This window comes from Colletotrichum tamarilloi, assembly GCF_030869305.1.
Source record: "Colletotrichum tamarilloi strain Tom-12 chromosome Unknown Scaffold_116.1, whole genome shotgun sequence".
Classification (NCBI taxonomy): Eukaryota; Fungi; Ascomycota; class Sordariomycetes; order Glomerellales; family Glomerellaceae; genus Colletotrichum; species Colletotrichum tamarilloi.
Window position 1 is genome coordinate 44,595 of NW_026849499.1, and position 25,888 is coordinate 70,482.

Consider the following 25,888-nt stretch of genomic DNA (forward strand, 5'->3'; position numbering starts at 1 on the left):
CATGAGTTCAACCCCCGTCTATCCAACCTGATTCGTCACCACTCAACCAGTCCGCGCTCTCCCGTACAAGGGGACCTGCACACCAAGCGCAGCGACCCCTCCATGCCCTCCCACCCATCTCCAATGGGCGCGATGCAAGTTCGAGCCCAGCCCAGGGTCCAATACTACATTATGGAACTATGGGCACTATGGCGAGTAAACTAACAGCCCTGACTCCGTCCTCGCATAGGCGATTACAGCCTACAGGCGCCTCCTCTACACGCCTGTGGAACTCGCCCGTTACACCTTGATTGGGAGAGGGCCAAAGCTCCCCTATGCATTTCAAACACAGCCCTCTCGGATGTCTCTGTAGGGAGCGGTGGTATTGGAGATGCGCATGCAACACTGGACAAATCATGAGCCTCTGGCGTTTTTGAACAATCATGCTTAAGCATTTCATACGTCGAAAGGGAAAAAAAAAGCATAGAGAGCCACTGAGCGAGATCCTGCGTTCATGACTGGCACATACATGGGTGCTATCTAGAATTCACTCCCAACCACCCAGCTTTACAGACAGGTCCATGAACCGACCAATACTCGACAAGTCGCAAATCAGTTCCGAGGTATTTTTTTATTTATTTTCTTTTCCACTGCGTACATGCGCGTAGCCGCCCAGAAACGACGCTACCGCCTCTCAACCCCTCATTGCTCACAAACACCCTTGTATGCATTCTCTGTTTCCGTTGGTCGTACGGGTCCGTAGAGTACCACCAAACGCGCACATGGGATGTTTTTCTTGTCCATCGTGGATCGCGAGATGAATGCCCGGAAAAGTCTGTAGAGCATGTGATAGTGTATCAACAGGGGGAGAGGGTTTGAACTTTGAAGCCATGGATCGTCGTGACTCGTTGACTGTAAGTTTGACGGTGAGCCACCGTAACAACTTTCTCTCCCATCATGCCTATTGATAATGTTGCCGTGAACCGAACAATTGATGACAATAGCCTTGGTGGGAGACGGGGGCCAGTGAGCGTCAAAACTCATCCAGATGCGCACTTCCTTTTACACCCACCACCACAACCATCACATCCATCGACATTTATTCTGCATTTGTATGTTAAGAAATTTGAACACTGAAGCCGTAGTTTCTAAAACATTAACTGGCCACTATTCGTAATCAGAGAAATAGTAGGGAATAATGATCGGATGTTTGGGGGGGGGGGGGGTTTCTTTCTCCCACGTCACCTACCTAGGGGGTGCTCCCGATCAAAACTTTGCTGTTCTACCTACACTGCGCAGGTGAATGAACGATCCATGCGCTTTCCTCGAACTAGGTACCTGGCATACGGTAAAGCAAATAGCTATGTTGAATCTATCGAAACATGAGTAACGCTCCAACACCTCATCAATCATTTACCAACACAAAACAAAGTCATCTCAGACATGTGCAAACATGTATAAAACATCCCACAAGAAGGAATGGCTCAACGTATAACAAGCTTTCAAGTTCGTGAACCCACCATTCTAGCCCATACAAAGCATCTCTCTGCTCTGGAGACCTGTGTGCCTTTACAAACCCAGCCACCAAAGGGTCAGGCCAAACACCCTGCCTCAACTGCTTCCCAACTGCCGAGAGGGGGGGCAGGGAATCGATAACCCCCCCAAGCCAAGAGATTGGGACGAACGGCGCGGGCAGACGAGCAATCCAGAAAACCCCAAGTACCTTATCCCAGAACCGAGCACCGACACCGGCGCCGCACCGCCGACGCCATTCCCGGCCATAGTTTCTAGGCACGCGGCGACCCGACGTGCCTGCAGCAGTCCATAAACCTTGTTTTTCCCAATACATGTGGTTATCATATCTTATCGTCGACTACGGATAGCGCAAGGCAGGTAAGGTACTTAAGGTAACTTTCATAGGCATCTTATCATAAAATCAGGTAGTCATGTCATCCTCACCATAGACATCACAAGGACCATGTCAAAAGACAGATAATCTAAACAAAGGCACAACTTTTTTTAGTCTTCATTTCGCCAGACGAAATCGCTACGGACATGTAGTCCACCTATCCACAGACTAAACCTCGACATAAGCACAGCCCTCCAACTCAGAGGAGGGAAGACTAATGGCATGAGGACAAGGTCCACCAACAAGTGGTTGACTAGACAGCCCAGCAAGAAACTTGTCTCGACTCGAAAGACCTTTCGAAAGTTGACCACCAAAAAACAAGACACAATTCCCGATGAAAACAGACACATCTCAGACCGGACTTTGAGGATCCCGCATGCTTCCGCTGCCGCTAGCGCTTCCACTGTGAACGCTGCTGCCGCCAGAGCCTGACCCAGCGCCGTCGCTCCGTTGACGTCGCGTGAAAGCAAACGTGACGGGCGTGCGCTGAGCCATGGGCTGCTGCGCAGGCGTGTTATGGAGCGACAAGAACTCGTCGTCGCCGTTGCTAGACTGCGTGAACCCAGACACATCGCTAAGCATCGAGGAGGAGCGGCCCCTAGCCTTGAGAGAGACAGTGCTCTGGTGCGTAGGCGGATAACCCCACACAGGCTGCATAGAGGACGCTGGCAGCGGCAACACAGAACCAGACGCGGTCATGGTGGACGTGGGCCACATAGACCCGGCAGGCATCACATACTGCGATGCGGCGGCGGACGGTGGTGTCCAGGCTGGCGCGGCGGGATTGTAGGCGGATGACGTGGTCTGAGGCTGGGCGGAATGACGTTCGGGAAGATCATAGGGCATCGCGGCAGTCGTGGCGTAGTTCATATGCTCATGGTATGCCTGGAGCTGCTGTAGCAAAGCGTTGACTTGCTCCTGCTTGTTCGCGTTGGCTGCCTTAATATCCGCAATGCTGCCCCGGAAGTTATTCTCAATCGTCGATGTCTCCGCCTGCCAGGCGATGCGGGCCTGGCGCCTACGCTCGGCCTCGTCCAGCCCACGATTGTTAGCATCCGTGATTCTGCCCAGCTCGGTGTCCACCTTGGCGATGCGTGCTGCAATCTTGTTCCTCTTGGTCTGCGCGGCAGCCTGCTCGTCCTCCTTGGCCTTCACAGCCTTGGCGATGGCGGCCTTGTAGTCTTTGTATTCTTTGGAGGCGGTATCGAAGATGGCCTTTTCGGCAGCCCACTCCTTTTCCGTCTGTTTCTTACGCTCGTAGAATCCCTCAGGTGCTTTCTCAAACTCCTTGAGCTCTGCTTCGAGCTGGGCAATCTCCTTTTCGGATTGGGCTTTGTTGGTCTCTTGCTGGATAATCTTCTGCCTGTGCTTGTCGTCGTTCCCACCTGCGGTCTGAATCACATTGTCGAGTCTCTCGTTCTCTTTCCTTAGCGCGGCAATCTTGTTCTTCCACTCCTTGCGTAGCGTCTTCAGCCTAGACTTCTCCTCCGCCAGCCGCTCGTTGTTCGCGTTGATTGTGCTCTTCAGCGTCGTCGCGGGCGAGTCGGGGCGGAGAGACTGTGGCGTGCTGACGGGCGGGTTGACGGAGCCCTCTTGGTCCTTGTTGGGAGCAAAAGAGGTGCGGATGCTGGTGGAAAAGACGACTCGGTTCGTGCGTGTATCGACAAACTCGCAGACGTACTTGGACAGCGGCCGCAGTCCGTAAATATCACCACACCAACGGTGTTGGCTGGATTGCTCGTCTTGGTCGTCGTCCTGGATGCGGAAGATACGTGTCGGCTGCCAGAAGGCGTTGTTTACTCGGACGTAGAAAGGTTTTGAAGTGTCGACTCCTGCCGGCCGCGAAACGTGCCCATTCGGAGCAACGCTCGGGCTGTCAGGAAAGTAGCTGGTGTTGAAGCAAACCTCATCGTGGCCAATATACGATATCCAAATCTGTTCGGCCTGACTGTCAAAGGGGGCATTCCCCAAGTTGTGAATGTCGGTGGCATTGGAACCGGCTGACTCGGAAGTAGCGTGCGATAATTCGTACTCCTTAACCATGACAATTTTGGTGCTCGCTAGGGCGGCCCACAACGGCTGCTGAAGACGCACCTGTGTGCTTTGTTTTCTCTTCTTTTTCGTAGATGATACTGTCGCATTTTGTTGGAAAGTCGTGTCGCTGTCTGGCGTAGCGAACCCCGTGTCGGTGGTCGTCTCGTTCGAGTACGACTTACCGGCCTCCGGGTCCGTTATGCTGTGTGTCGACGGACTTCCCTTTTCTCTTCTCAAATACCACTCTCTTATGTACCTCACTATGCCCTGCGTTAGAATATGTATGGCAAGCACGCTCTTGATCCACCCGTGCGGTCCTCTCTTATCGAAACCGCGCGTAAATGTTTCTAACGGATCGTCGGAGTCGGGGGAGAACCGCCAATTGGCTGGGAGGAACTTTGTTGCCCGGGTCCAGTGAAATCTTGAACCGCGCAGAAGATGCGAGCCTATGACGAGGAAGAAGCAGGTAGTGACGCTCCTTGACGCTCCCTCCCTCGTGTTGGATCCACCACCCAAAGTGGCGGCGATGACGGGCTTTGCAAAGTCAAGGATGGCGAGCTGCATGGGCGGCCACAGAAAGAGCCACACGAGCAGTATAAAGACATCCATGCAGAGCACCGTAACGAGGGAGGGCATGGTGGAGTTGTAGTCAAAGATCTCGGCGAGATTGATGTTCATTCCAGAGCTCGTAGTAACAGGGGGCACAAAGGTGAGGAAGGTGAAGACCATGTAGATACCGGAGAGGGCGACGGGAGGGACCTGCATGAGCAGGATGAGGATGGCAAGGGTGTCGTAGAGAGGCAGTGCCCTCAGGACGGTAGCGGCGAATTCGATAGGGCCACCAGGGTCGCGATGGACGTCGGCGTTCTTGGTGGCGTTGACATCAATCTGGCGGTGGCTCGCGTCAGCAGCACCATTGCCCATGGCGGAGGAGAGCGAGTCGGACGAGGAAGTCTCGGAGCAACCGCCTAACGAGGGCCGCCTGGTAGCGGCATGGCCATTCCGGTGTTCAGGGGCCATGATGTTGCCGTTGTGGTCGGAAGCGGGCGCAGCGAGGTTCGGGGTCTTGAGGTGTCCGTTGGAAGTGCCGTTGGGCAAAGGCGAGGGGAGAGCCGGGGCAGCAGCATTCTGGTCAGAGGATGTCCTAGCTGAAGCGTCGAGGTTCGACTGGCTCTTCTTGTTGGCAACTCGCTTGGCGGGGCCTACAAGACCATTTTCGTGCCTGGTGTCGCGTTGGTTGGCGGCGCCTTGCTGTCGCTTCGCAGAGCTGGAAGCACGAGGCATGCGCTAGGAGGATATCTGCTGTCCGCCGACCCGGGAGCCCTTTCAGAGGCAGGTCGGGGGGCGCCAGCAGCACGACTTGAACTGGTCTGGATGCTGGAGGAGGGGGAGAGGCGAGGGAGCGATATCCCGCCCTCGAGAGCGATCGGGACGAATGTGGCGTGGGCGAGGTCGAAGATGACGGAGGGAGAGAGAGAGAAAGAGAGAAAGGCGACTATGCACTCGACGCAAAGGAGAGCGCAAAGACGTAGATACTCGGAGGATTGCCGTGGGGCCTCATGCGTCGTGGCTCACGGCAGCAGGTCGGAAGAGGAGGGGAACCGAAGGAGGGTGGGTAGGTGGGTGGTTGAGGTTCCAGAGAGGCGAGACGGTGATAATGATGGTTGAGTTGTTGTTTTTTCCGAACCTTGGAACGGGGGGGAGGTTTGTGTGGTAGTGGTAAAGTAAAGTAAGTGTTGCCCAGATTACTCGCGTCGGGAAAGGTTCGGTAGGTGGGTTGAAAGAGCAGCGATGCAAAGTACCTAGGTGGTGCTCCCGTCCTGTACTGTGTAGGTAGGCACGTAGGGAAGGAAAGGTACCGATGGAAGGAAACAGGGGGCTACTTGGGAAGAGGAAAAAACCAAGGCAAAGCCGCAATATAGTGTGGAAGGCGCTGTGGTGCTCGGGTACCTTCCAAGTTTATTCGCAGCCTTGGGTAAGCCCACAAGACACTTCGGTACCTTGGTCACTTAGGTAAGGTACCGGGGGACAGACAGACAAAGAAGGACCTGACCTGACCTGAGTTGGCAAGGGCGGCACGAGTTCGGGTAAGAGCCGAGAAATGGGGATGAACTGAGGCGTCAAAGAATTAAAAGTCAGTGGAAGAAAGCCCTCTCTTTCCTCCCCCATTCGTCTCCGTGTACTCCGTATTTGTAAGGTGACTGACTGTATTTCCGAGTAAGATAGTATGCCCGCCCGTACAATTACAGCAGCAACACATCCAATTTGTTGTCCGTGAAGAGGAATTTGTGGTGTGTTGGTCTCTTTTACTTTATTTTTTATTTCTAGGTTTTGAGCACTCCCCTTCCCCTCTGCAGCAGCCAGTCTCGGTGGTGTTAGGGGCAGAGCGCCTCGCTTCGAGTTTATTTTAAAAAAGACTGCGCGGGAACAGCACGAGAGCAGGGATGACGGATGGTGCGGGAAAGGATCCAGTCGCACTGTTTCGACTTACCTTAGGTGGGTGGACGGGTACGTAACTTCTTGTCGATACGTATCCGAGGACTGCTTTACATTTTTCACTTGGTATTTTTTTCTTGTGTTCCTTTCACTTTTCTCGCTGTTCCTCCCGGTCTGATGAGGTGTGGGGAGGTACTTTGGCTCAAGTCCCCTTCAAGTGGGGCCCTGACTAGATCAATCCGTCCTCAGGAGCTGTCTCATTGGTTTGCGACCTCCAGTGTGGAGATAGGGTCTCTTCTTCTCTGACCCACTCACCACTCTTCTCCACCCTCTCCTCGACCCCCCCGATCAGAATCAGAATCAGGATCTCGGAATCTGGACCTGGGCAGTACTTGTGACTCGGTCAAATTATGTCTAGCTCAACGGGCAATTTCCTTTCATGCTCTTGTACATTGGGGTACCCCCGGCCGAGGCAAGCCGCAGTTGCCAGCGCCGGGATGGATCATGGAGGCCGATTCAAGGTTGCTGATGGGATGAGATGCCGTTGGCGGTCACGCAGTTCTGCAGCCCTTTGGATTCTGGGGCCGCCGCCAAAAAAGTAAGATTACAGGGGGCCACCGGTGCTGAAGCTGCTAAACGAGCGATGACTGAGTGCTGGATGACGAGTTCACGACATGCAGCATGCAGTGATGCACCCTCGGCCTGGCTTGATAAAGGCGTTGTTCGGACAGGGTCCAGAAGCTTTTTTGTTCGTGATGTGTTGTTCATGATGTGGATTGACTATGGAACGGGGCATTCGTATGGAAATGCATTCGCATACTGAGGTTACTTTACCTACCTACCATAAGAACGGTATGCAGGTAGGTAGGTAGTCGTAAACAGGGCTGGCCAAGCACGGGAGATGCAGCGCATTGCATAGCTGCTGCTCCTTCCTCCAGCTCCCAGGGCCTGGCACAGGATGGATCCCCAGACGGAACGGAAAACACGCAAGCAAGGCAAGAAATCGTGTCCTGCATTACCTGACATGGCGGCATCGTGCTGGGATATCAATGTAAGGTATTTCTATCCGTAGTTTTGTTCCATCATGCCTTCCGCCCCTTCCGTGCTTCACTGCTCACTATTCAGACCAAGTATCGTATAAGTCGAGGAACCTGACGTAGGTACCTTGGACACAGGCAGGAGGGTACCTAGGTTCCTTCCACTGAATACATAGAGAAGTTGAGAACCTAGGTAAGGGATAGACATTGAGTAGGTACCAAAGGCAAGGTACCTGGGCACGCAGAGAAAAGGAAGGTATCGTGGTCGTGTGCCTTCTCAACTTCGTGCAAGTACCTACCTCACTCAGGAGACTACCTTACCAATGTCAATTGCTTCCTTCCCATACCTCATGTGCGGTGTGAGGTTGGGAAGGTGGTGCTCCCCTCCGTGCTGCGCGCCTCCTTCCCATTGAACAATCGTCATATCCCAACTCTAAATTCCCTTCTTCATTTTACTCTTCCCAAGTCGCCAGCTCTTCTCCCCAATCATTCCAAACATCAACCATCCCTTACACAGTATTCGTACGGATACCAGTGAACGATACATTTCTCTCTTCTTCGACATCCCCGTCATATTCAGCGCCCCTGACCACCACCCGCCACTACGAGCCTAGGTACGACAGCGCCGTCGCTGGACTCACTGGAACGTCCTTCTTCTTTCGTCCCTAGTTCGGTCACTCGTCGTCTTTTCTTCGTCTTGTCCACGGCTTCTGTCATCGACCGTTGTCCATGCTGTCACTCGTCCGCAACACCCATCATCGCTGTTCGCATGACGACCCGGCTTAGCTGGAATCTTTGGGAACATACCTGGGGACGTAATGAAAGAAGAGACTGGATGATATCCGTACCGCCTCTGCCTGATCATTACACCTAACTCTGTCCCTCCCAGGCCGTTCATCGCTCCCGTTCACCGACCTTGAGGTACCACAGTACATGCCCTTGAAGGCACTCACGCATCGACGCATAAATCAAGTAATAAGTAATGGCACTTACGTCGGATAGTCATGCCGCCAAAGCGATATTCAGAGCCAGCATCGGGGCTACTGCCAATGGCCCGGTTGAGCTGCGCTGAACGCCCATCCCGCACTCTCTACCACATGTGCCTGGTTTCTTTCCCTCCAAAGCAAGCTATGCTGGTACTCCGTACACAGCACTATCCACTAGTACCGACACACAGTCATTGTCAGGCCGGGCCTTATTGTCTGCAGGCTGTCTGGGCGGTGGACGATCTCTTCGTGCTCGTCATCCCACATGTCGACGCAACTTGGCCATCACGCAGTACTTAGCACCTTGGAACAGGACGCGACAGGATGGACCACCAGTGTGTGTACTACCTCCCGCCTTCCTTGTCACCTCGAGACTAGGCTCTCCCCGCTCTTGCAGACCACCCCCGCGCACTCAAAATTTCTTATCGCTTTCCCAGCGAGCCACGAGGACATCTCAAAGACAACCATCGCCTGTCCGCCCCGGCCGAAGCTCGACATTATTCATCAATCCTCGCTCGCCAGAGCCCGTTCCCCAGGCGCACACCGACGATCGTCAAAGTATGCTCCACATCACGCTACGCTATTCCGACGGAAATATATTCGCCTCAAGGGCTACCATTTCGGCCTCCCCCTTGAAGGGGCACGATGCCACCCACGCATCCACGGTTCCGTCCACCACCAACCGCCAGCCGCACAACGTGCTTCCCGTTCTCTAGTGCTCACTGTGTGTTGAATGTACCTGTATAAGTCTCCTCCGACGCTCGGTGGCCTGACGTTCCACGATCACCATCTTGACGCCGACAATCGGGGCACAACTTCACAAGTCGAAACGCTCTTCGGTGAGGCACCAAGCACGAGGCACGAAAACGTGGGGACGAAACCAAAGAACCTGGCAAGACGAGAGTGCCTTGACCCCTTGGACCCCTCGCACAGTGAAAAGCATCACGGGCGAACGACAAATCCAGCGCTAGCCCTCCAGAGCGAGCGTAACCAAAATCACCAAACACCACCACCACCACCACCTCACGGGCCAGTGTCCAATTTCAGGGCAGCCATGGATCAGGGCAACGATACCACCAAGCCAGAGGACAAGTCGACGGGACAGGAGCATCGTGGGTGGAGCTTGTGCTCGGCCGCGACTCGACGGCGGAAGACTGAGACTCGTATGCAGCAATGCATATTCGTTTCGTTATGTCTCGTGGTTGACAACGCACCATCACATTACACTTGCACTGCACTCTCACTTTGGCTCACATTCAGTAGTGCAATGATTTCTGCGGAACGTGCAGCATCTCATTGCCTTCATCCTGGCACGAATGGCAACAGACTTTTGGGAGGGCAGATTTCCCATGTCGATCATCAACTAGTCGAGGAATGTCGCATGCGTAGCTTTCTGGGCACCCAACCACAGCATCGTTAAGGCGGCATTCGCTCGAGCCAATTCCTCCTCAGATCCAGCATGATGTGACATGACGGGGCCAGCTTGACACGCTGACAGCCTACAGAGTACTGTACGGGCACGTACCGGTACAGGCACAACGCTTTGCACGCGACTGATGAGTCTCAACAGCGACTGGCAATGACTACGAATACTGCTGATGGCTGGACACGGCTGTGGTCCGGAGATCCGCATCGCTGTTTTCGACCCCGTCGCAGGCCCTAGACAAAGTGGTCCTGTCCTCGCAGGCGCCCATGTCTTTGTCGCCTTTGCCCGGCTGTCGACGATCTCCTTTTGATTCGAAACATAACAAAGCCATTTCTGGAAATAACCTAGACAGTGCGCGTCGGCCATCCCTCCTCTCCGCTGCCAATCACCCTATGGTCTCTCCGAAAGAGCCGGCGAGGTAGTGAACGGCCGCCGACCGCTGACCGCTGACCGCTTCCGATGACTTAGTTGAGCCCCTCCATTGAGCCAACATCAAATCTACATCCGGCCTCAAATGAACCCGCGGGGTGGACGAGACGGGGTGGACGACGGGGTTGCAAAAGTGTCAACGGGGCATATCCGTACTATTATGGACAGGAGAGAAAATTTGGCAACTCTTACGGCGCTTCCACCTTTATCGATCAGCTTGCAGGGTCAAGCTTTTCTTGCCGCCATCTCCACCCGTTTAGCTAATTATCCTCCGATCGAGATGACAGGTATCCCACCCGGAAAAGGAGGAGGGACAAAATCGAAAGGAGCAAGACAGTGCGGCAATGCAACCACATCCTGGACCGTCGTCAGGCGTATTCAACCTGCTCGACAAGTCACGACAGAGATGATTGGAAAATACTACCTGTGATGGTGGTGAACCCCCACTTGACCCCCCAGGTCTTGAGCATAAACGGCGAGGAACAAGAGGGAGCTAGGCGCAGAGAGGTAAAGCAAGTCGATCTGCCTGTCGGCATTTGGCTGCTACCAGCGGCGCGCCTTGCTGCCAGATTGCCTCCCATGTCACAGCCGGTGCACTTCAAGTGGACTGCTGACTCGGGATGCCGTGGAGAGCAATTTGCAGTCAAATCACCTGATTCGTGGTGCCGTACAGAAATTCTTCAAAGAGTCAGTGACCAAGCGTGGGTTGCGGGTGTCCTCACCAGGACTTTGTATCACTATTAGTGCCTGACGATGGTAGGACTTTGAGGATGAGGGGAGAGTTGGAGGGAGAAGAAGAAGAAGCGATGTTACGGCACTTTCCCCACAGTCTCACTCATTCTCTGCCGCTGCAGCAGCCATACTTCACCATTGGATCTCGACTGCAGCGAGAGACTTGATGGGACAATGACCTCTCCAATCATGGATAGCGAGGAGATTCGACTAGCACCCCGTCAACTGATCTAGCATCGAGACTAAAAGCCCCGGGAATAAGCTTCAAGACGCCAGCCTTCCTGCAGCACAAGCTACGGCACGCCTCTCATGCAGCCCCAGGCCCCAAATCACCTCAACACGCAGCACTGCAGCACCACAGCAGCTCACCTCAATCACCACCGCAGCCTCCAGAGCTTACACTTGCAAAATCGCGGCTCCTCCCCCTCCATCTCGACGAGGGAAAAAGACTTGGCGGCCCATGATCCGGTCGCGAGCTGATTGGTGCCCTGCAGACCGTTATATTTCTGCGGCTGCTTAGCGGGGTCGACTTCCCTCTCGCCCATGTCCTTTCGCACTGTGGTGCTGACTCTGAAGGCGGTCTGCAGGCTGTGGCACCGCTCTGTCATCTGGTCGTATGGGTACGGATATACACAACGAGAATACCCATGTACGGATGCGTGAGGCGACACAACGTAATAGCGCAAGGGCGGCTCCGTGCGATGCGGATCTCCCGGTGGGCTCTCTGCGCCGCCCCTCTCGGAGCGAATTTGAATTTTCCAGCGGCGGACACTGGACGCGAGGCCAGCCGGTGCGCCGTATACGTCTGGAAAGATAATTTTGAGAAATTTTTTCACGGAGCGAAATTCCACGGAGCCTCTGATGCTCTTTTCCAGAGCCTGTGCCGCCGAGAAGACTCCGTGACGATACATGCGTATGGAGCAGGACGGACAGCGGTTATTGATGCCATGACATGGAGCCCAGTGGCACCATTGTCCTTGACAGTGAAGAGTCCTTTTCAGCCGTTCCAATCACTGGTCTCCAGGTCACATGTCAACCCGACCGCATCGATTCATTATTACGCGCTCAACCCGTGCCAGCATTTCTGCAATGCATACATCAAGATGAGATTTGGCACATGATCAGGGGTTTTTAGGATCACGGCGTCGAGTAGTTGCGCGCTGTACCTTTCTGAGTCTCTATCTCAATGACTGGTACTTACCAGGGGCCGATGCTAGGGATATCTTCCGGCGGCGTGCTTTCTATCGTCTATTCGGCAGACACTTGAGTACCTCTTGCGTCGCCCGTAGGGTCGAATGGCCTCAAGCTCTCTTCAGCCATCAAGCTGTCGCCCGTCATCTTGTCTAGCGGAGGGGCACGCTCAAATGGCGGGGTCAATTTCCTCTACAAGAGGACCGCTTTCGCCTCGACTCGCCTATGACTGATCAAATTGAACCAAAATTCATGCGTCTTCTCGCCTCGCTCAATCGACTTACACGAGCGACTCTCGCTCTTTCCGTCCCGGGTTTCCGGCTCGACCACGGATTTTGCTCGCGTCTTTGGTCCGATGGCGATAGTACCCAGTGCCGTGAGAAGTATTTGAGCTCATGTCATACTCATATCTCGTTAGGGCGCGGCGCTGCCAAAGTCCTCCTTGGCGTCTGGTCTTCTCCATGTACCCAGTTCCAGGTTGGTGACCATTTTCGCGATATGTCTTGCATGTCCATCTGCGGCGTTTCGCTCCGCGTCGGTGCTGGTCAACTCAGCCACCCGCTTCAGTTCACGGCTGAGCCAGGGCAGCCCTTTTCTGTCATGAGTGGAGATCTTCAGATGCATGTTGAAGTCGGCTATTTTGGTGAAGTGCTTGTGTGAATAGATTACAACCTTTAAACGGAAGGTGGACTTTTCTTCGTAATCGTTTGACAGCAACCTTGTGTAGGCGCTGATAACTTGCGGCTCGAGCGAGAGTGTCTAGTAGGGAAGGCTCATCAGCACATGCATCCTTGAGGGACGAGGGGCGGGGGGCGCAAAAGAGACTGTGATGTTGTGGACATACCGGAGAGGCGCGGGTTTGCGGTGGCGATTTGTTTTGGCAGTGCATGGTTGTCAGTGTCTCGTTGCAGGTGTGGCTGTCGCGAAGACGCTCCCACTCTAATCTATCTTGAGGATCTGCCGTCTCGAGAACGCGGTCCAGAAAACGGGCGATTGACTGCTCAGCGACTTGGGTCAAGGTAGACGCTTGAGATATACCCTACGAGAGCAAACGGGAACAACAGTCAGTGGCGCTGTTGATACAAGTTGGTCTCACGAGATCAAGATCGGGACCAGGACTGGCACTGGCGCTGGCGCTGGCACTGCTTAGCGCAGACGGCGGATCAAAGACTCACCAGCCATGGACGATGACTCGGCTCGCCATCTCGCAGTCGGACAGTGTACGCCGAGTTCTTGGGGTCGTAGATGCCCTGCGAGACTGCGTGGAGATTACGCCATTCGTCGTTGATGGTTCTCAGGAGACTGGCCGCGCGTTGGGTCTGGTCTGGGTCGCAGCCAAAGGCGAGGCATTTCCCGATGCGCTTGTAGAGTTCTCGCGGGCTGAGCGAGATTGTGTTTGCGAGTTGCGTGTTGTTAGAGTATAGGGGCCATTTGCGGCCGGCCTTTGGGGGAGCTTTGGCGGCTTTGGAGACGGCGGCGGCGGCGGGCTTTGCTTCGCGGGAGTATTCTGAGACTACGCGGGATAGCATTGACTGTTGGAGCCGCGTTGTTGTGGACCTCATTTTTGGGAGAGGCTTGCTCTGACGAGCGGGATGCGTGAGGTGTGTTGGGATCGAGGTCGGGGTCGGGATTCGGGAGTCGAGGTGCGACGTGCGAGGGTGAGGGTATCAAGGTTAGGTTTCGGTGTCGCTTTTCTGAAGGTGCCGTGTCCTCCACCAGGTAGATGGCGACGTGAGGGAGAAAAGAGTGTTGAGAGATGGCCGGCCTCAAGCTCCCAATGTCCCGCGGGTTTCGAAGTTGAAGATGCGGCGCGGCGCAGAGCGGCCTCCTGGGTTGAGCTGGGGGAACGAACAGGTGGGATGAGGTTGAAAGTTCCAACCAATCACGAGAGCTGTTGGAGCTTGGTGGTGGGGATGGCACCTTAGGGGGTGTCTTACATCATCTCGCCGAGGTCTGAGGCCATTGCAGCGAGCTGTCGACCTCATCGACGACGACCTTGCGAGCCATGAGCGGGAGATGCGATAATTGACGGGACTGCGCCATCTCTTCATACCATCACTTACAACGACGATATTCAAAGACTGCCACTCTCTGAGACTTCGCAAGCTGCTCCAACAGTTGTTCAAAGAAGAGGATGAGCGTCGTGAATACCGAGTTGCGGAGGCGGGTCATTGCCATTTACAAGGGTAAGTTAAGAGTCTTTTCATTATTGTTGTTCGTTTTACTCTGAGTGGGAGCATCGCACTTGTTCAATCGAGCTGTATCACGTAGCCTCGAGGTTGCCCGGTGAGACAAGCTGCTGAGATGTTTGACTGCTCTTGTCAACATAACTTGTTGTGAAGACAAAACCTGCGCTTTTCTAAACGTCTATCGCTGGCGCATCCTTACTCTACGACAGATACTTGTCGTCCTGAGACTGATGATCCGGTTGAATTTCTTCAAGTCGACTGACCACAGCACGACCAAACCCAGAGCTCTCTCTTTTCCAACACATCTTTTTGCCCCTCGCCCTCTCTCTATTCTATTCCCTGCCTCCCTCTACAATATCCGCTCACCTTCTATCCGTCAACCATTATGCCTGGGCTCACACTACAGCCTCACCTCAAGATGAACCCAACAGACAAAAATGACTAACCATGGAGAATAGAACTCCTCTACTTGGGCCGAGAATACCCCCTCGGCTACGATTACTTCCGCCCCCGCCTGCACAAGGCGTTTTCCGCGAATGCTGCGCTGCGGGATGAGGAGGCTATTCGAAGGGGGATCGAGAGGGCCGAGTTTGTGAAGAAGGGTACGTTGTCTTCCTGTCTTTCTTTCTTTATGTCTTTCTCTGGGTTTGGGGTTCCTTTTCACCAGTTGGATGGCGTGTCCTTCGTCCGTGGACAGGGCAAGGTGAGATCTATGGATGCTCGGTTGACATCAGGCTCTATGACCGCGCGTGGTCGATTCCAAAGTTGGAGTTGGTTTCGTGGACATTTCGTCTTTGCTTTGGGGGCACGCCTCCCCCCTCCTCAACTGACTCCGCTGCATCTCGATGTTGGTTGTTTCCCAAGTTCTGTCTCCACGTTGGAGGCGAGTGTGTCTCGTGGTGCACCAGCATGAGTCTCGATATACTATATGCGCCTCAAAGTCCCCAATTTCAGCTATCTAAACCGGATGCCGCTGTCTTCCGGGCGTGGGAAGTGCTCTCCATGAAGTACTTACCGTCTAGTGCGACTACACCTAGTTCTGGGCAACTTTCTTCGTTTGCTGCGTTTGTTCCATGCTAGACTTTCCAAAGTGGACAACATCGCTTTACTCCCCCAACTCTATCAGAGTCATAACCTTCCATCATTCCCGTCACGCACTCACCCTTTGTATCTCATCCCTCTTTCCTCCCCATTCTATTCTCTCAATAACCGAATGGGAAGCAATAACATCAGACTTTATACCAACGAATAGAATCAAACAGCTGACTTGAATACCTCACAGAAATCGAAGCATTGTAAGTCAGCCCAGTGCCTCTCACCTGCGCTTTCCAAAAAAGCGCCCGTCTGCGTCCACGTCCATCCAACTTCGCAACCTCGTCTCCCCAAGTACACATCATCACTTCCATGACAAGTCCCTCCTTATCCTATCAAACACGCCCGCAAGCGATGTGCCTTACCTCGACCCGGCCCTCGGAAAACAAGTGTAACTAAGGCTATGGGAGAACCAATGTCACTAGTCCTTGAGAGTTCAATACTCTTCAACGGCACGTACGCTGTTCAACGCGTCCCCCTTTCAAGCCATCCCGCCGTACCTCCCCCTCCCCCCTCCAACACCCAAACCGAGTCCTTCCTCAGGCGTGTTTCCTTACAGAGCAAGTGCGTTTTGCCAGGCGCGATTCACACGGTCAAAGTCAGTCTTCCATACATCCTCTATCCTCCTTCCTCACCCCCCCTCTCCCCAGAAAATAAAAATAAAAAAACAGAGGGCATGATTCGCTACCGCAGCATGCAACGGGTGACGATGCCACAGTTGGCAAAAACAGAACGCCCAAAAAGCAGAAGAGAAAATTTGCCCTGCCTCTTCACATCCTCAACCTTACTCGAGACCTTGTCTAAGCCCCTGATTCGATCACACTCTACAATGATATACCATCCAAACCACTCTTACCAAGTCGGTCCTTGTCCCCTCTCCGTCCTCACATCCAACTCATCCAACTCATCCCCCACTTCCCTTACCAATGGTCGTACAAGTCAATTCGAGATGTTAATCTACTGGCGATGCCCCTTCACGGCGAGGCAAGTCGCCTCCGTCGAGTGCCCGCATGGCTTTCATGTAAAACCCATCACCCTCTTCCGAATGCCAAGTCAATCCATGCATTCAAGGTTACAGCATATGCTTCTCCAGGGCGCCATAATCCCCCGCATTACTCTCCATTTTCAGCATCGTCACTTTGAGGCACACAACACAGCATAAGAAAGCATATTGGGGGGGAGATATAGGTATTGTATAGTAATAGTAAACGATGTGATAGGATATGTAGGTGTATATGTAGATGATGTGGTAGTAGATGACGACGATGATGATGTTGACGATGGGGTATCTCGATGAACTGGATCTCTGACCTTTCCCCCCCTATTCCTTCCTTCCTCCCTTCCCCCTTTCCATCCTTTCCTGCCTTGTCCCTTTTTTCGCCGTCCCTTTTTGTTTCTCTTGTTTCTGGTAAACTGTATTCTGCTCTGTTGTTGACACTGGCGCTTCTTCGCCCTCCGAGTCGCCATGATGCTAATCGCGCAACAGGTATTATCTCAAGCGGTATCGGGCGTTGAGGAAACGTTACGTCCCAGATGCGTGATGCGGCGAGCGTCTTGGGATGGGTGTAGGCATAGGTCAATGTTGAGGGCCAATCATTCCCATAGAGTCCAATAAACTGTCGCCGCCAAAACACGAATGCAAAAAAAAAAAAAAAACTCCCTTCTTTTTTCCGTCCACCATAACTTCGTCATGCGGTCCTTCATCGCTCCCTCTTGCGTGCCCACCAGGCACCGACCTCCAAACACTCTCCCCAACTCGTACCGTTCTCCCTCATGAGGTCGTTCATCATCTTGCCCAGCCAGCCGTCCCATTCGTCCTGGCTCTTGCCGCTGACCTCGCGCAAGATCGGCTCCAGGCTCTGGATCTGCTGTACGACGGTCATCAAGGCCGTGCGGCGGAGCGCCGCCTGGGCCTCGGTCAACGTCTTCTTCTGCTCGTCCGGTTTGTCTTTGCCCTTGCCCTTGCCAGAGTTGATGAACGACTTGCCGTCCTTGGTCACGACACCGCCGACGCCCTCGCGCTCCCAGCGAACTTCAGAAAGTGGGATCGCCAGGCGCTTGCTTTGTATGTCAGTCAGCTCCTCGGATTCCTGGATGAGCATAGGACCGATGAGAGTGCAAGGCACGGGACTCAGATTGCGGGACTCGAGTGCACGGTGAACCCAACTGTTGTACTCGACGAGGAAGTTGTTCAGCGGCGCGCTCAAAGGGGTCTTTGCCGAAATGGGATACGCGCCGAGCGAGGCGACGGTGGCGGTGTCTTCGGTGTTGCCAGACTGTGGCGCGGCGTGGGGCCGCAACATGCGGATCTGGTGGTCGCTATCCCAGAATTCCACAGTGCCACCGGGGCGAAGAATGCGATGATATTCTTCAATGGCGTTCTGCAGTGCGTGCGGCGACGTCACAACCAGACTCAGATCCTTGACCATGACCAAGTCGAATTCGCCATCGGCAAACGGCCACGGAAAGTTGCGAATGTCGTGCTGCATGAATCGCCATTTCATGTCGCGAGATACGTCTCCCGCATGCTGCCCCATTGGGCCAATGTCCATGCCAGTGAAGTGGATATCTGGGTGGCCTCGTTGCGCGAAATACCGGTGACACGACTGACTCCAGAATCCGGAACCGCAGGCGACTTCGAGGACACGACCAGGCGGCTTGCTAGTAAATGCTGTGGAGCAGATTGGCGAGCCAAACAACTGGATGAGCAGCAGTGTGCGCAATGACTGGCGATGGATCTCGCTCAGGTCAACAGGCAAGGGGTATGCTAATGACGGATCTGACAGATATGTGCGGCCATTGCGCAAGCAGTAAGGGCGAGAGGCATCGAACGAGTTTGTCGTGGGGTCGGAGGACGTCATTGTGCGGGTCGACATGGAGGCGGTTGAAGGAGCCGCCGACGAAAGACTGTCGGTACGGGAAAAAGGAATTGCACCGGCCTTGCCGGCAGTGAGATGACGGCCCGATGTGTCCGTGTCGACGAGCATGGCGACATGTTTTAGCTCATTCGGAGTGAGACCGATGTGAGATGGTGTAGGCGGTACAAGCGGGTGTCTCGCGTAGGAGCTTAAGGTGCCGCTTTCCTTGCGAAGGCGCGCCGGCACCCGGATGCGAGTGCGGTCGGCACCAGCGCGTGTCTCTTGTAGCGAGTGGTGATGCTTGTGCTTCTTTGGAGACGCTGGCGAGGTAAGATCGCGCGGGTCGATGGGCGACGCAGTCGAGAGGATCGTTGACGTGGGTGTGAGTGAGGTCTCGTGCGAGGAGCGTGACGCCGAGGACGATGACGATGTGCGGATGTGCTTGAGACGGGTTGCGGGGTGGTGGTGGTGGTGGTGGTGCTGCTGCTGCTGCTGTCCAAAGTGAGAACTGTTTGATGATGGTTGGCGCGACGGTATGCGCGAAGAATCCGCCGGGTTGGCCTTTGAGAAGAAGGACGAAGAAGAGGAAGACGGGGTAGGTGGTGCGGCGGCGGCGTGGGCGGCAGCGGGGGGTTTTGTTGATGTTGTTGACAGAGTTGTAGTGGCAGATGCAGGAGTAGTAGTGGTGGTAGTGGTGGTAGTAGTAGTATCTGTAGTTGCAGCACTAGCACCAACCGCCGTGTGTGGTTGTTGTTGTTGTTTGCTCTTGTTTGTCAAGGTTGCAGTCGCAGTCTTTGGCCTGGTCGACTCGATGCGAGAAAGAATGGGAGGGACGGGGGCGAAGCTGGTGTACATGTATTGGGACATGTTTGCAGAATCTTCCGCGTCCACGAGTGCTTCGTCAGGAGGAGCGGCGGATTTCTGGGGCCCTTGGGCTTGGGACCCGGTTGTGCGTGTGGTTGTGGCTCTGGTCAGTTGGGTCAGTCGGGTCCTCTCTTCGTGTCTTGGATCCTCATGTCTGCCCTGCCCTCTCTGGGGCCGGGAGGACGACAATGAGACCCAACTCGCAGGTGGGAGCTCCAGCTCCAATGGACGGGGGGGAGGGGGCAGAGGGGTGGAGGGGGGTTGTTTGGGGATCCGCAAACTGCGTGTGGATTGTGGGAGAGAGATAGAGAGACGAGACTTTTTGGGAGTGGGAGCAGTAGAAAGGAGGCACAGAGACTGAGAGTGAGAGAGTCGGGGTACTCCGTAGGAGGTAGGAGGAGGGGATTGGCGGCTGATTGTGCTTGCTTGCTCGTTTGCCTTGCAGCAGCAGCAAGCAGCAGCAGCTTGCTTGCTTTCCTGGGTTTGGGTCTTTGGGGGTGTGTTGAATTCAGTTCGGTTCCATTCCAGTTTCTGTTGCGACCTTGCAGCAGCTGGGGGGGAGATGATGGTGGATGTGATGTACCTGGTGGAAAGGGGGGAAGATCATGGATTGGAGGGGAGGGGGAGGGGTGCGTGAGCGTGTGTATGTGTCTGTCTGTAATCACACTATGAGTGTATCTGTCCGGTGGAGGGGAAGAGAAGCACCCGGGTGGGAAAGGAAGCGGAAGGGAACGGGGGAGGGGGGGGGGGGAGGGGGAGGAGGGAGAAACCAGGAAGGATATGTTTTTCTTTAATTTGGCATCGCCTCAAAGAGTCAATAGAACCGCCATGTACTTACGGAACGGTCGGTATTTTCGAGAGCAAAGAAACCAAGACGGATAGTCCTCGTGGCTCTGGTGGTGGCACAAGCAACACACTATCCATAGACTATTCCGTTACGGATACACTACCCGCACTCTCTCTTTCTCTCTCTCTCTCTCTCTTTCTCTCCCATGACTCTCGCTCAGTCTTGTTTCTCTCTCTTTGCTCTGTCTGTCTGTCTGTCTGTACACTTTAGATGCTCCGTAAAGATACACCGTAAAGATACTCTCGACATACATAGCAGATGCAGAGTGGCAGACAAAACCAAAAGAACAAGGGTGCATGACTTAGCGTACTGGTCTGTACGTACCTTGCAGCAACACCAGCAGGGAGCCCCGGGGATGGGGTCAAGTACTGTATGTAGGAACAGGCAGGTAAAGTTGAGTTGGGCAAGGTACACACTGACACCCGGCGGCGGCGAGGCCCAGGGGTAGTGGGGGGTGGGGGGAAGAGAAATTGGAAAATGAGGGAAAATGGGAAAATGGAACGTGGGAATGGATAACGGAGATGGATGAGGAAGAGGAAGAGGAAGAGAGGGGGACCAAAGAGCAAGTCGGATTCTCTTCCGCGGTTCCAACTCCAGTTAAACAGGAAGAAAGTAGAAAAAAATAAAAAAATAAAAAGAGTCCGTCAGGATGCAATGTATCCGTACCGATTCAGCATCCAGGAACCAGATGCAGACGGACCAAATAGACGAGCGACTTGCCGCGTTCCTTGGTCCTTGGACATTATTTCTCTGTCTTTCTCAGTGCTCTCATACACTCTCTCTTCCTCTCACACTCTCTCGGACGCGACTACAAAGCGAAATACAGAGAGCAATGACGATGTGAGAGACAAAGAGAACCAAACTCGGACGTTGCACTAGCGCTTGCGTTGCGTCTGCTTCTTTTCCTTGGCCGTGTTCTTCGTCTTCGTCTGCCCGCTTCACACACACACACACACATACCGGGCGGGAATCATCTAGAGAACAGAAAGAAAAGAGAAGAAAAAAAAAACAAGATGAGGGGACAAACTCACCACACGCACCACACAAACACCCACGCTGACCAGACGTAACTGGCTGCTGGAGCTTGCTGGGGAACCGAACGGGGTCCACCACAGGTTCGTTTGGCCGCCTTGTACCTTGCAGCAGCACCTTGCGTCGCTCGCTCGCCGTACGGAGGAGTGGGCGAGGTACTTTGGTTGTCTGCAGGTACCACGTCGCAGTCGCTGCCGTCGCAATAACAGGGCGCCCAAGTGTCTCCCGTCCTTGGTCCGTTGCCAATGGAACCAAAGAAAGGGCACAGAGCAGTCAGTGTACAGAACCTATCCTGTTCTGACTGGGCGGCGGTCCTCGCGCTCCCGGCTTCGGTGACGGGAAGGGAAGGGAAGCACTGGACGCTAGTTGGATGCTGCTTACTGGCGGTTGTTAGTTGCTGTATGCTTCTTGGCCTGCTTGCCTTGTCGTCGGCGCGCTCTCGTTGTCTGCCACTTGTAGAGTGGTGCGCTGCTAGCTAACAACGTGCTAACCAATGCTGATGAGCTAGCACACAAGTCCACCAAGGTTTGTACTCCCGCCCGGCGCCGCGTCTCAAGTCGGCCCAGCTTGACAAGACTAGACACCAAGATGGGGTAGCTTCGCAGAGCTAGACCTCGGGCTATCTGATAAGCAAAAGTACACGAGAACGGGAGCTCGTGTAGGTATGCCGGCACTGTCGCTTTACTATTCCGTCTGCCTTTTGTTTATCGCGCAGGAACAACTCGGAGTTTGGGAGAGGTCTTTGCGCGGCATACAACCCAGACTCGGGAATGTGGCCAGCCAGCAAGCGAGTAAGCAAGGCGAGGCAGCGCAGGGCAGACGCCGTCGACAGGCCTGTTGGGTATCCGCAACGGCAGGGGAAACCCGTTTGGACGGTACCAACGTTCCCCGGCCAGGGCAATGGAGGTAATAGCAAGGGCAATGCCTTTCTCTGGTCTCTAATTGGCCAGTGTCTTTCGTCTACTGTTGTGTGGGATTGTTGTTTGTGACCCCCCGACAAGGTGATCCACGTCGGAGGCTTCACCTCTGCGCCGCGTAGCCTGTGTCGGTGCGCCGTCCGTCTTGCCAATCGCAGTGCCAACCAAGACTAGCCTTATTCTGCCAGTGCCCGATTCCTCAATAACCCCGATGGATGACGGCACTTTGCACGTATCTGTCTGTGCCTGGCGTTCGTTGGATTTGCTTGGTTTGTTGTGGTGGTGTTTGTGCCTGTGTCGTCAAAGCTTCCCACTTGTTTCCCAAGCGGACTCGTCACTACTACGGTATCAGGCCAAAGTTTAACCCCCTTGTCAGGTATCTTCGCCCGTGCTTTTCGAGATTACATCAGCAGCATTACTTTCGAGATTCTTGTGCACGTCGAACACAAATTTGGCCATTGAGAGTCACTGCTCTACCCTGGCCAGACCCACGCTACCTGGTAGGGAGTTTAAACTTACCCCTATAGACCAAGTATTACTCCACGAATTTCCTCTTCAGCTTGCTAGCTCCGGCCTGACAGGAGCCACTAAGGCGGCAAGACTGGGGTTCGGTGAGAGCAATAACTAACACCAAGCCAGCACTTGAGCAGCTCGAAACTTGGTTTGTTGGTCGACTGTCGCCCACGATGGCGTCAATGTCAAGGACGTAATCGATGGTTTCCCTGCTCTTTCCTCTCACGCTGACCACTCGGCGGCAATCCAGCAGCTGTTGAAGAACGAGTGTGGCTGCTCAAGTGGGCTTTTCCCACCCACCAACTTCCAAGGGGACGAGGCCAGCAAACGCCTCGCTCAGCCCCCGATCCAGCTCGTCGGGACGCCCGGTGCTGTAATTCTCCAACCCAAGCCCACTCAATTGTGTTTCTTTTCCCAGAACTTCTTTGTTCGTGGGGCACTTGGTGCACTTGGCCCAACTCTGGCCCTGCCGTTCTTTTGTTCCAATGTCTCTGTCTCAAACTTCGGCTCTGTGCCGCCGGGTCTGCCTCTTTCGCACTTGAGACTCGATGACGGACTAGTCCAAGGCTTGACAGACAGATGGGAAAGCAGGTCCGAAAATAATAGAGTCGGCCGGTCTGTGAAGTCAGTGGCCCTGATTGATTTGTTGCTTGTCCTTTGCCGTTGACCCTTGCTGCGGTAAGCCAAGGATCTGAGAGACGCCTGCAAGTGCAAAAACCCCTTACTACGAGGAGCAGAACGGTGAAGGGGCTCAAGAGAGGGCACCGGTAACCAGGCCCCCGGTAGAGTGCAGTCAATCTATCGAATCCGTACGGTTGGCAGAAGACTGTAAGCTGAATGAGGGCGTGAACCTTGAATTTCCAAGTCAAGGTGATTTCTGACCGGCGAGGACGTGCGGGCCCTCGGTGACCAGCAAGACGAAAAAAACAAGACGCTAGCCCCTGTTTTTTGACGTTTGGGTGCTTTGTGTCGAGTGTTGATCCTCTTGGTAATGGAGTGGACCGGGCCGCGCTGATTTCGGGTAGGTAATGGAGACTTGCTGGATAATCGCTCCTCTTTGTTCGAGTGTGTGCCCTTAGTCAGGCTATGTCTGGTGATCACGTATCCGTACTCCTTACGAGTAGAGTACGCAAAAACGGTACTTGGTAGGTATCAAAATCGTGGTGGCCACAGTTTGCGTCAAAAGAATATGGCTGTTGCTGCCCGCTTCGCCGAGGATTCGGCGACTTGGCCCAAATATCTCGACAGTGTCCCGGCCGGATAGAGGATACCTCGTCCTGTTGGAGGAGCTCAGAAGGCACGCAAGAGTCAAGTACGCCGGAGCTTGCCCCGTCCTTCTAGAACCTGGACCAGGTTCTTTCTGAAATCTTGAGACGGCGGGATACCGGCCGCTTGTTCCCCGGTGGGGACGGGACTGGGGTCGCTGGAATGACGGATAACTGACGGGCCCTGGTTGGCTGGCTTGGATTTGCGCTTGAGTTGGATGGGAAATCGACCGAGCTGAACAAGAGTCGTGTTTGCCTCGTTGTCGCCTTGCCCCAAGGACCAACGCAGTGGCCGTTATTGAAAGAGAGGGCCAATGGCCGCTGAAGGACGCGATAGGACAATGCTGGTGGAATTAGATGTTGTGTCGCCTCGTTTCCGTCCGTTTGTTGTCAAGCTTCCGGCCGGTCTTTCCTCGCGGTAAATCCAGCAGAGGGTGCCCGTACGGTCAAGGTCCGGGCCCTTGTCTGAGCGACTGTAATGAGCCGGATCCCTTGTTTGGTGTTCCGTCGCTTCGCCCCGTCTCGCCTCGTCTCGGTTCCCGCAGACAAATGTCACCGAGGGGATAGATGGATCAAATTTCACCGCGGCGTCTTGTCGGCGATGGCCTGTGTTGGTTACGTACGTATATCGAATCCTGTCGAATGGCTGCAAGGTCTATTTTGCCGTGCCGCCTGTCTTGTTTCGTCCCGTTCCGTGCGTGCAAGCTGACTCTGTCACTTGTGATTTGCGTAGCCACTGACTGGTGTTGTTTCCAGCTGGCAGTGCCACCCCGTGGCCCGTTGCTGATCCGAACTGGTCAGTGGTGTGCGCTTTTTCGTCGCGTGCCACAACGACGGAACGGTGCTATTATAAGACGACGGGCGATTGGTGATGACTAGCTGGGAGTCTGAGTCTGGCCAAGGGATCAAAAGCAGAATCTCGTGCTTGTCGGAGATAATGACGTTTCCCTCGATATGTCTTCTGGGGGAGAGTTCTAGAGCGTGGGGGGACCTTCCCTTCGTAGCCAGCTGGGCGATTTGTCTGCAGCAGATTGCTAGATTCCGCAGCAGCTGTCAATGGTGCGGTGCAGGCTGTCTGTCGCGTGTGTTGCGTCCTGCCTGTTGGGGTGCAGTGCCGATAGCGTAACGTGGTAGTGGGTGCGGCCTCGTTGCAACTTGTCCCCGTCCCGGTCGGTGGATTCCGCCCAGCACCGGCAACAGAATCCTCTGAACCTTCTTTTGCAGAATAGGTGTCTGGCGAGAAGATCGGCGGTTCAGAGGGAGAAACGAAGCAACGTGAATGAATTGTGACGAATGTTTCCGCTGGGTTTCCAGGCAGATTCTCCCCTTTGGGCTCACAAGCCTCCCGAACATGTACTGGGGGTTTGGTATGAAGGCAGGGCCAAGCTAGTTCAGGTCGATCGGGGCTTCTCCGAGAGTGCAGAGTCAAATTCGATGGGCAAATACTCGCACAGATGGCAAGTACTACTCCGTACGGAGGGGTAGGTTGCCAGCGTCGAGGCAGAATGATTGACTCAATTGAGTATCCGTATAGAGTCGCAGCCGTTGGGCCGTAGCGCTAATCCGCAGCTTGATGCCTGGTGTAATTGGGATCGCTGTCGTTCATCCGCAAAAGAAGATCAAACGAATTATGGATACCCGGTCGAGCGGTAGAGTCAGATCGTCGCCGTGTCTCAATTATCACATGAATGATGAAGACACTATCCCGACTGCCAGACTCCCAAGGCGGTGGGTGACGAAGACTGAGGACGGAAGTTTGCCCGTGTATTCGGAGACTGTACGAAAAGAGCCAAGCAAGTAAATCAAATGCCGCGTCTGTTGCTCCAAATGGGATGGGTTGCCAAAGTCGGAGGATGGTATCTTCAGCTGCGGGTGAGCGATTTCGGCGCCCGAGACAGCATGCAGCCGCAGTGCAGAAGCCAGAACCCCAGGAATCGGAGTCTAGGTACCGGCAGCTGTGCCTGATTCGCTGGATGGCCGGTCGAGGTGAGGGAATTGCGCACACCGCGACTTTCGACTTTTAGCTTGGTTGCGAAGCCGAGAGAGGGGTTGGTGAATGTGCCGTTTCTCTCCCGCGAAATGTTCAAGAGACAGCCTTTGGATGATGTGAGGTTGAAATGACGAAGTTGCAGCTTGGAAACACATCGAAGCT

General features: G+C 54.4%; 8 protein-coding genes across 8 annotated transcripts; 3 read left to right on the top strand and 5 right to left on the bottom strand.

Annotated features, from left to right (window-relative positions):
• Positions 1 to 1,590: 1,590 nt before the first annotated feature.
• On the bottom strand, positions 1,591 to 1,761 carry CTAM01_14218 (uncharacterized protein; the record flags this gene model as incomplete). Its single annotated transcript, XM_060530219.1, has 1 exon — positions 1,591 to 1,761. The coding sequence occupies one exon, from the start codon at positions 1,759 to 1,761 to the stop codon at positions 1,591 to 1,593; it is 171 nt and encodes a 56-aa protein (XP_060375200.1).
• Positions 1,762 to 2,239: 478 nt separating this feature from the next.
• On the bottom strand, positions 2,240 to 5,206 carry CTAM01_14219 (ubiquitination network signaling protein; the record flags this gene model as incomplete). Its single annotated transcript, XM_060530220.1, has 1 exon — positions 2,240 to 5,206. The coding sequence occupies one exon, from the start codon at positions 5,204 to 5,206 to the stop codon at positions 2,240 to 2,242; it is 2,967 nt and encodes a 988-aa protein (XP_060375201.1).
• A 3,908-nt stretch (positions 5,207 to 9,114) lies between these two features.
• CTAM01_14220 (uncharacterized protein) lies at positions 9,115 to 9,938 on the top strand (the record flags this gene model as incomplete). The annotated part of the gene is made up of 2 exons (XM_060530221.1): positions 9,115 to 9,544; positions 9,880 to 9,938. 2 exons carry the CDS (start codon positions 9,115 to 9,117, stop codon positions 9,936 to 9,938), a joined length of 489 nt encoding a protein of 162 aa, XP_060375202.1.
• A 1,404-nt stretch (positions 9,939 to 11,342) lies between these two features.
• Positions 11,343 to 11,879, bottom strand: CTAM01_14221 (uncharacterized protein; the record flags this gene model as incomplete). The annotated part of the gene is made up of 1 exon (XM_060530222.1): positions 11,343 to 11,879. One exon carries the CDS (start codon positions 11,877 to 11,879, stop codon positions 11,343 to 11,345), a length of 537 nt encoding a protein of 178 aa, XP_060375203.1.
• A 694-nt stretch (positions 11,880 to 12,573) lies between these two features.
• CTAM01_14222 (uncharacterized protein) lies at positions 12,574 to 13,721 on the bottom strand (the record flags this gene model as incomplete). The annotated part of the gene is made up of 3 exons (XM_060530223.1): positions 12,574 to 12,918; positions 13,004 to 13,198; positions 13,335 to 13,721. 3 exons carry the CDS (start codon positions 13,719 to 13,721, stop codon positions 12,574 to 12,576), a joined length of 927 nt encoding a protein of 308 aa, XP_060375204.1.
• Positions 13,722 to 14,293: 572 nt separating this feature from the next.
• Positions 14,294 to 15,647, top strand: CTAM01_14223 (complex 1 protein; the record flags this gene model as incomplete). The annotated part of the gene is made up of 3 exons (XM_060530224.1): positions 14,294 to 14,345; positions 14,807 to 14,950; positions 15,631 to 15,647. 3 exons carry the CDS (start codon positions 14,294 to 14,296, stop codon positions 15,645 to 15,647), a joined length of 213 nt encoding a protein of 70 aa, XP_060375205.1.
• A 1,493-nt stretch (positions 15,648 to 17,140) lies between these two features.
• CTAM01_14224 (methyltransferase domain-containing protein) lies at positions 17,141 to 20,752 on the bottom strand (the record flags this gene model as incomplete). Its single annotated transcript, XM_060530225.1, has 2 exons — positions 17,141 to 19,265; positions 20,676 to 20,752. The coding sequence occupies 2 exons, from the start codon at positions 20,750 to 20,752 to the stop codon at positions 17,141 to 17,143; spliced, it is 2,202 nt and encodes a 733-aa protein (XP_060375206.1).
• A 1,417-nt stretch (positions 20,753 to 22,169) lies between these two features.
• Positions 22,170 to 22,586, top strand: CTAM01_14225 (uncharacterized protein; the record flags this gene model as incomplete). Its single annotated transcript, XM_060530226.1, has 2 exons — positions 22,170 to 22,295; positions 22,491 to 22,586. 2 exons carry the CDS (start codon positions 22,170 to 22,172, stop codon positions 22,584 to 22,586), a joined length of 222 nt encoding a protein of 73 aa, XP_060375207.1.
• Between the last annotated feature and the right edge of the window lie 3,302 nt (positions 22,587 to 25,888).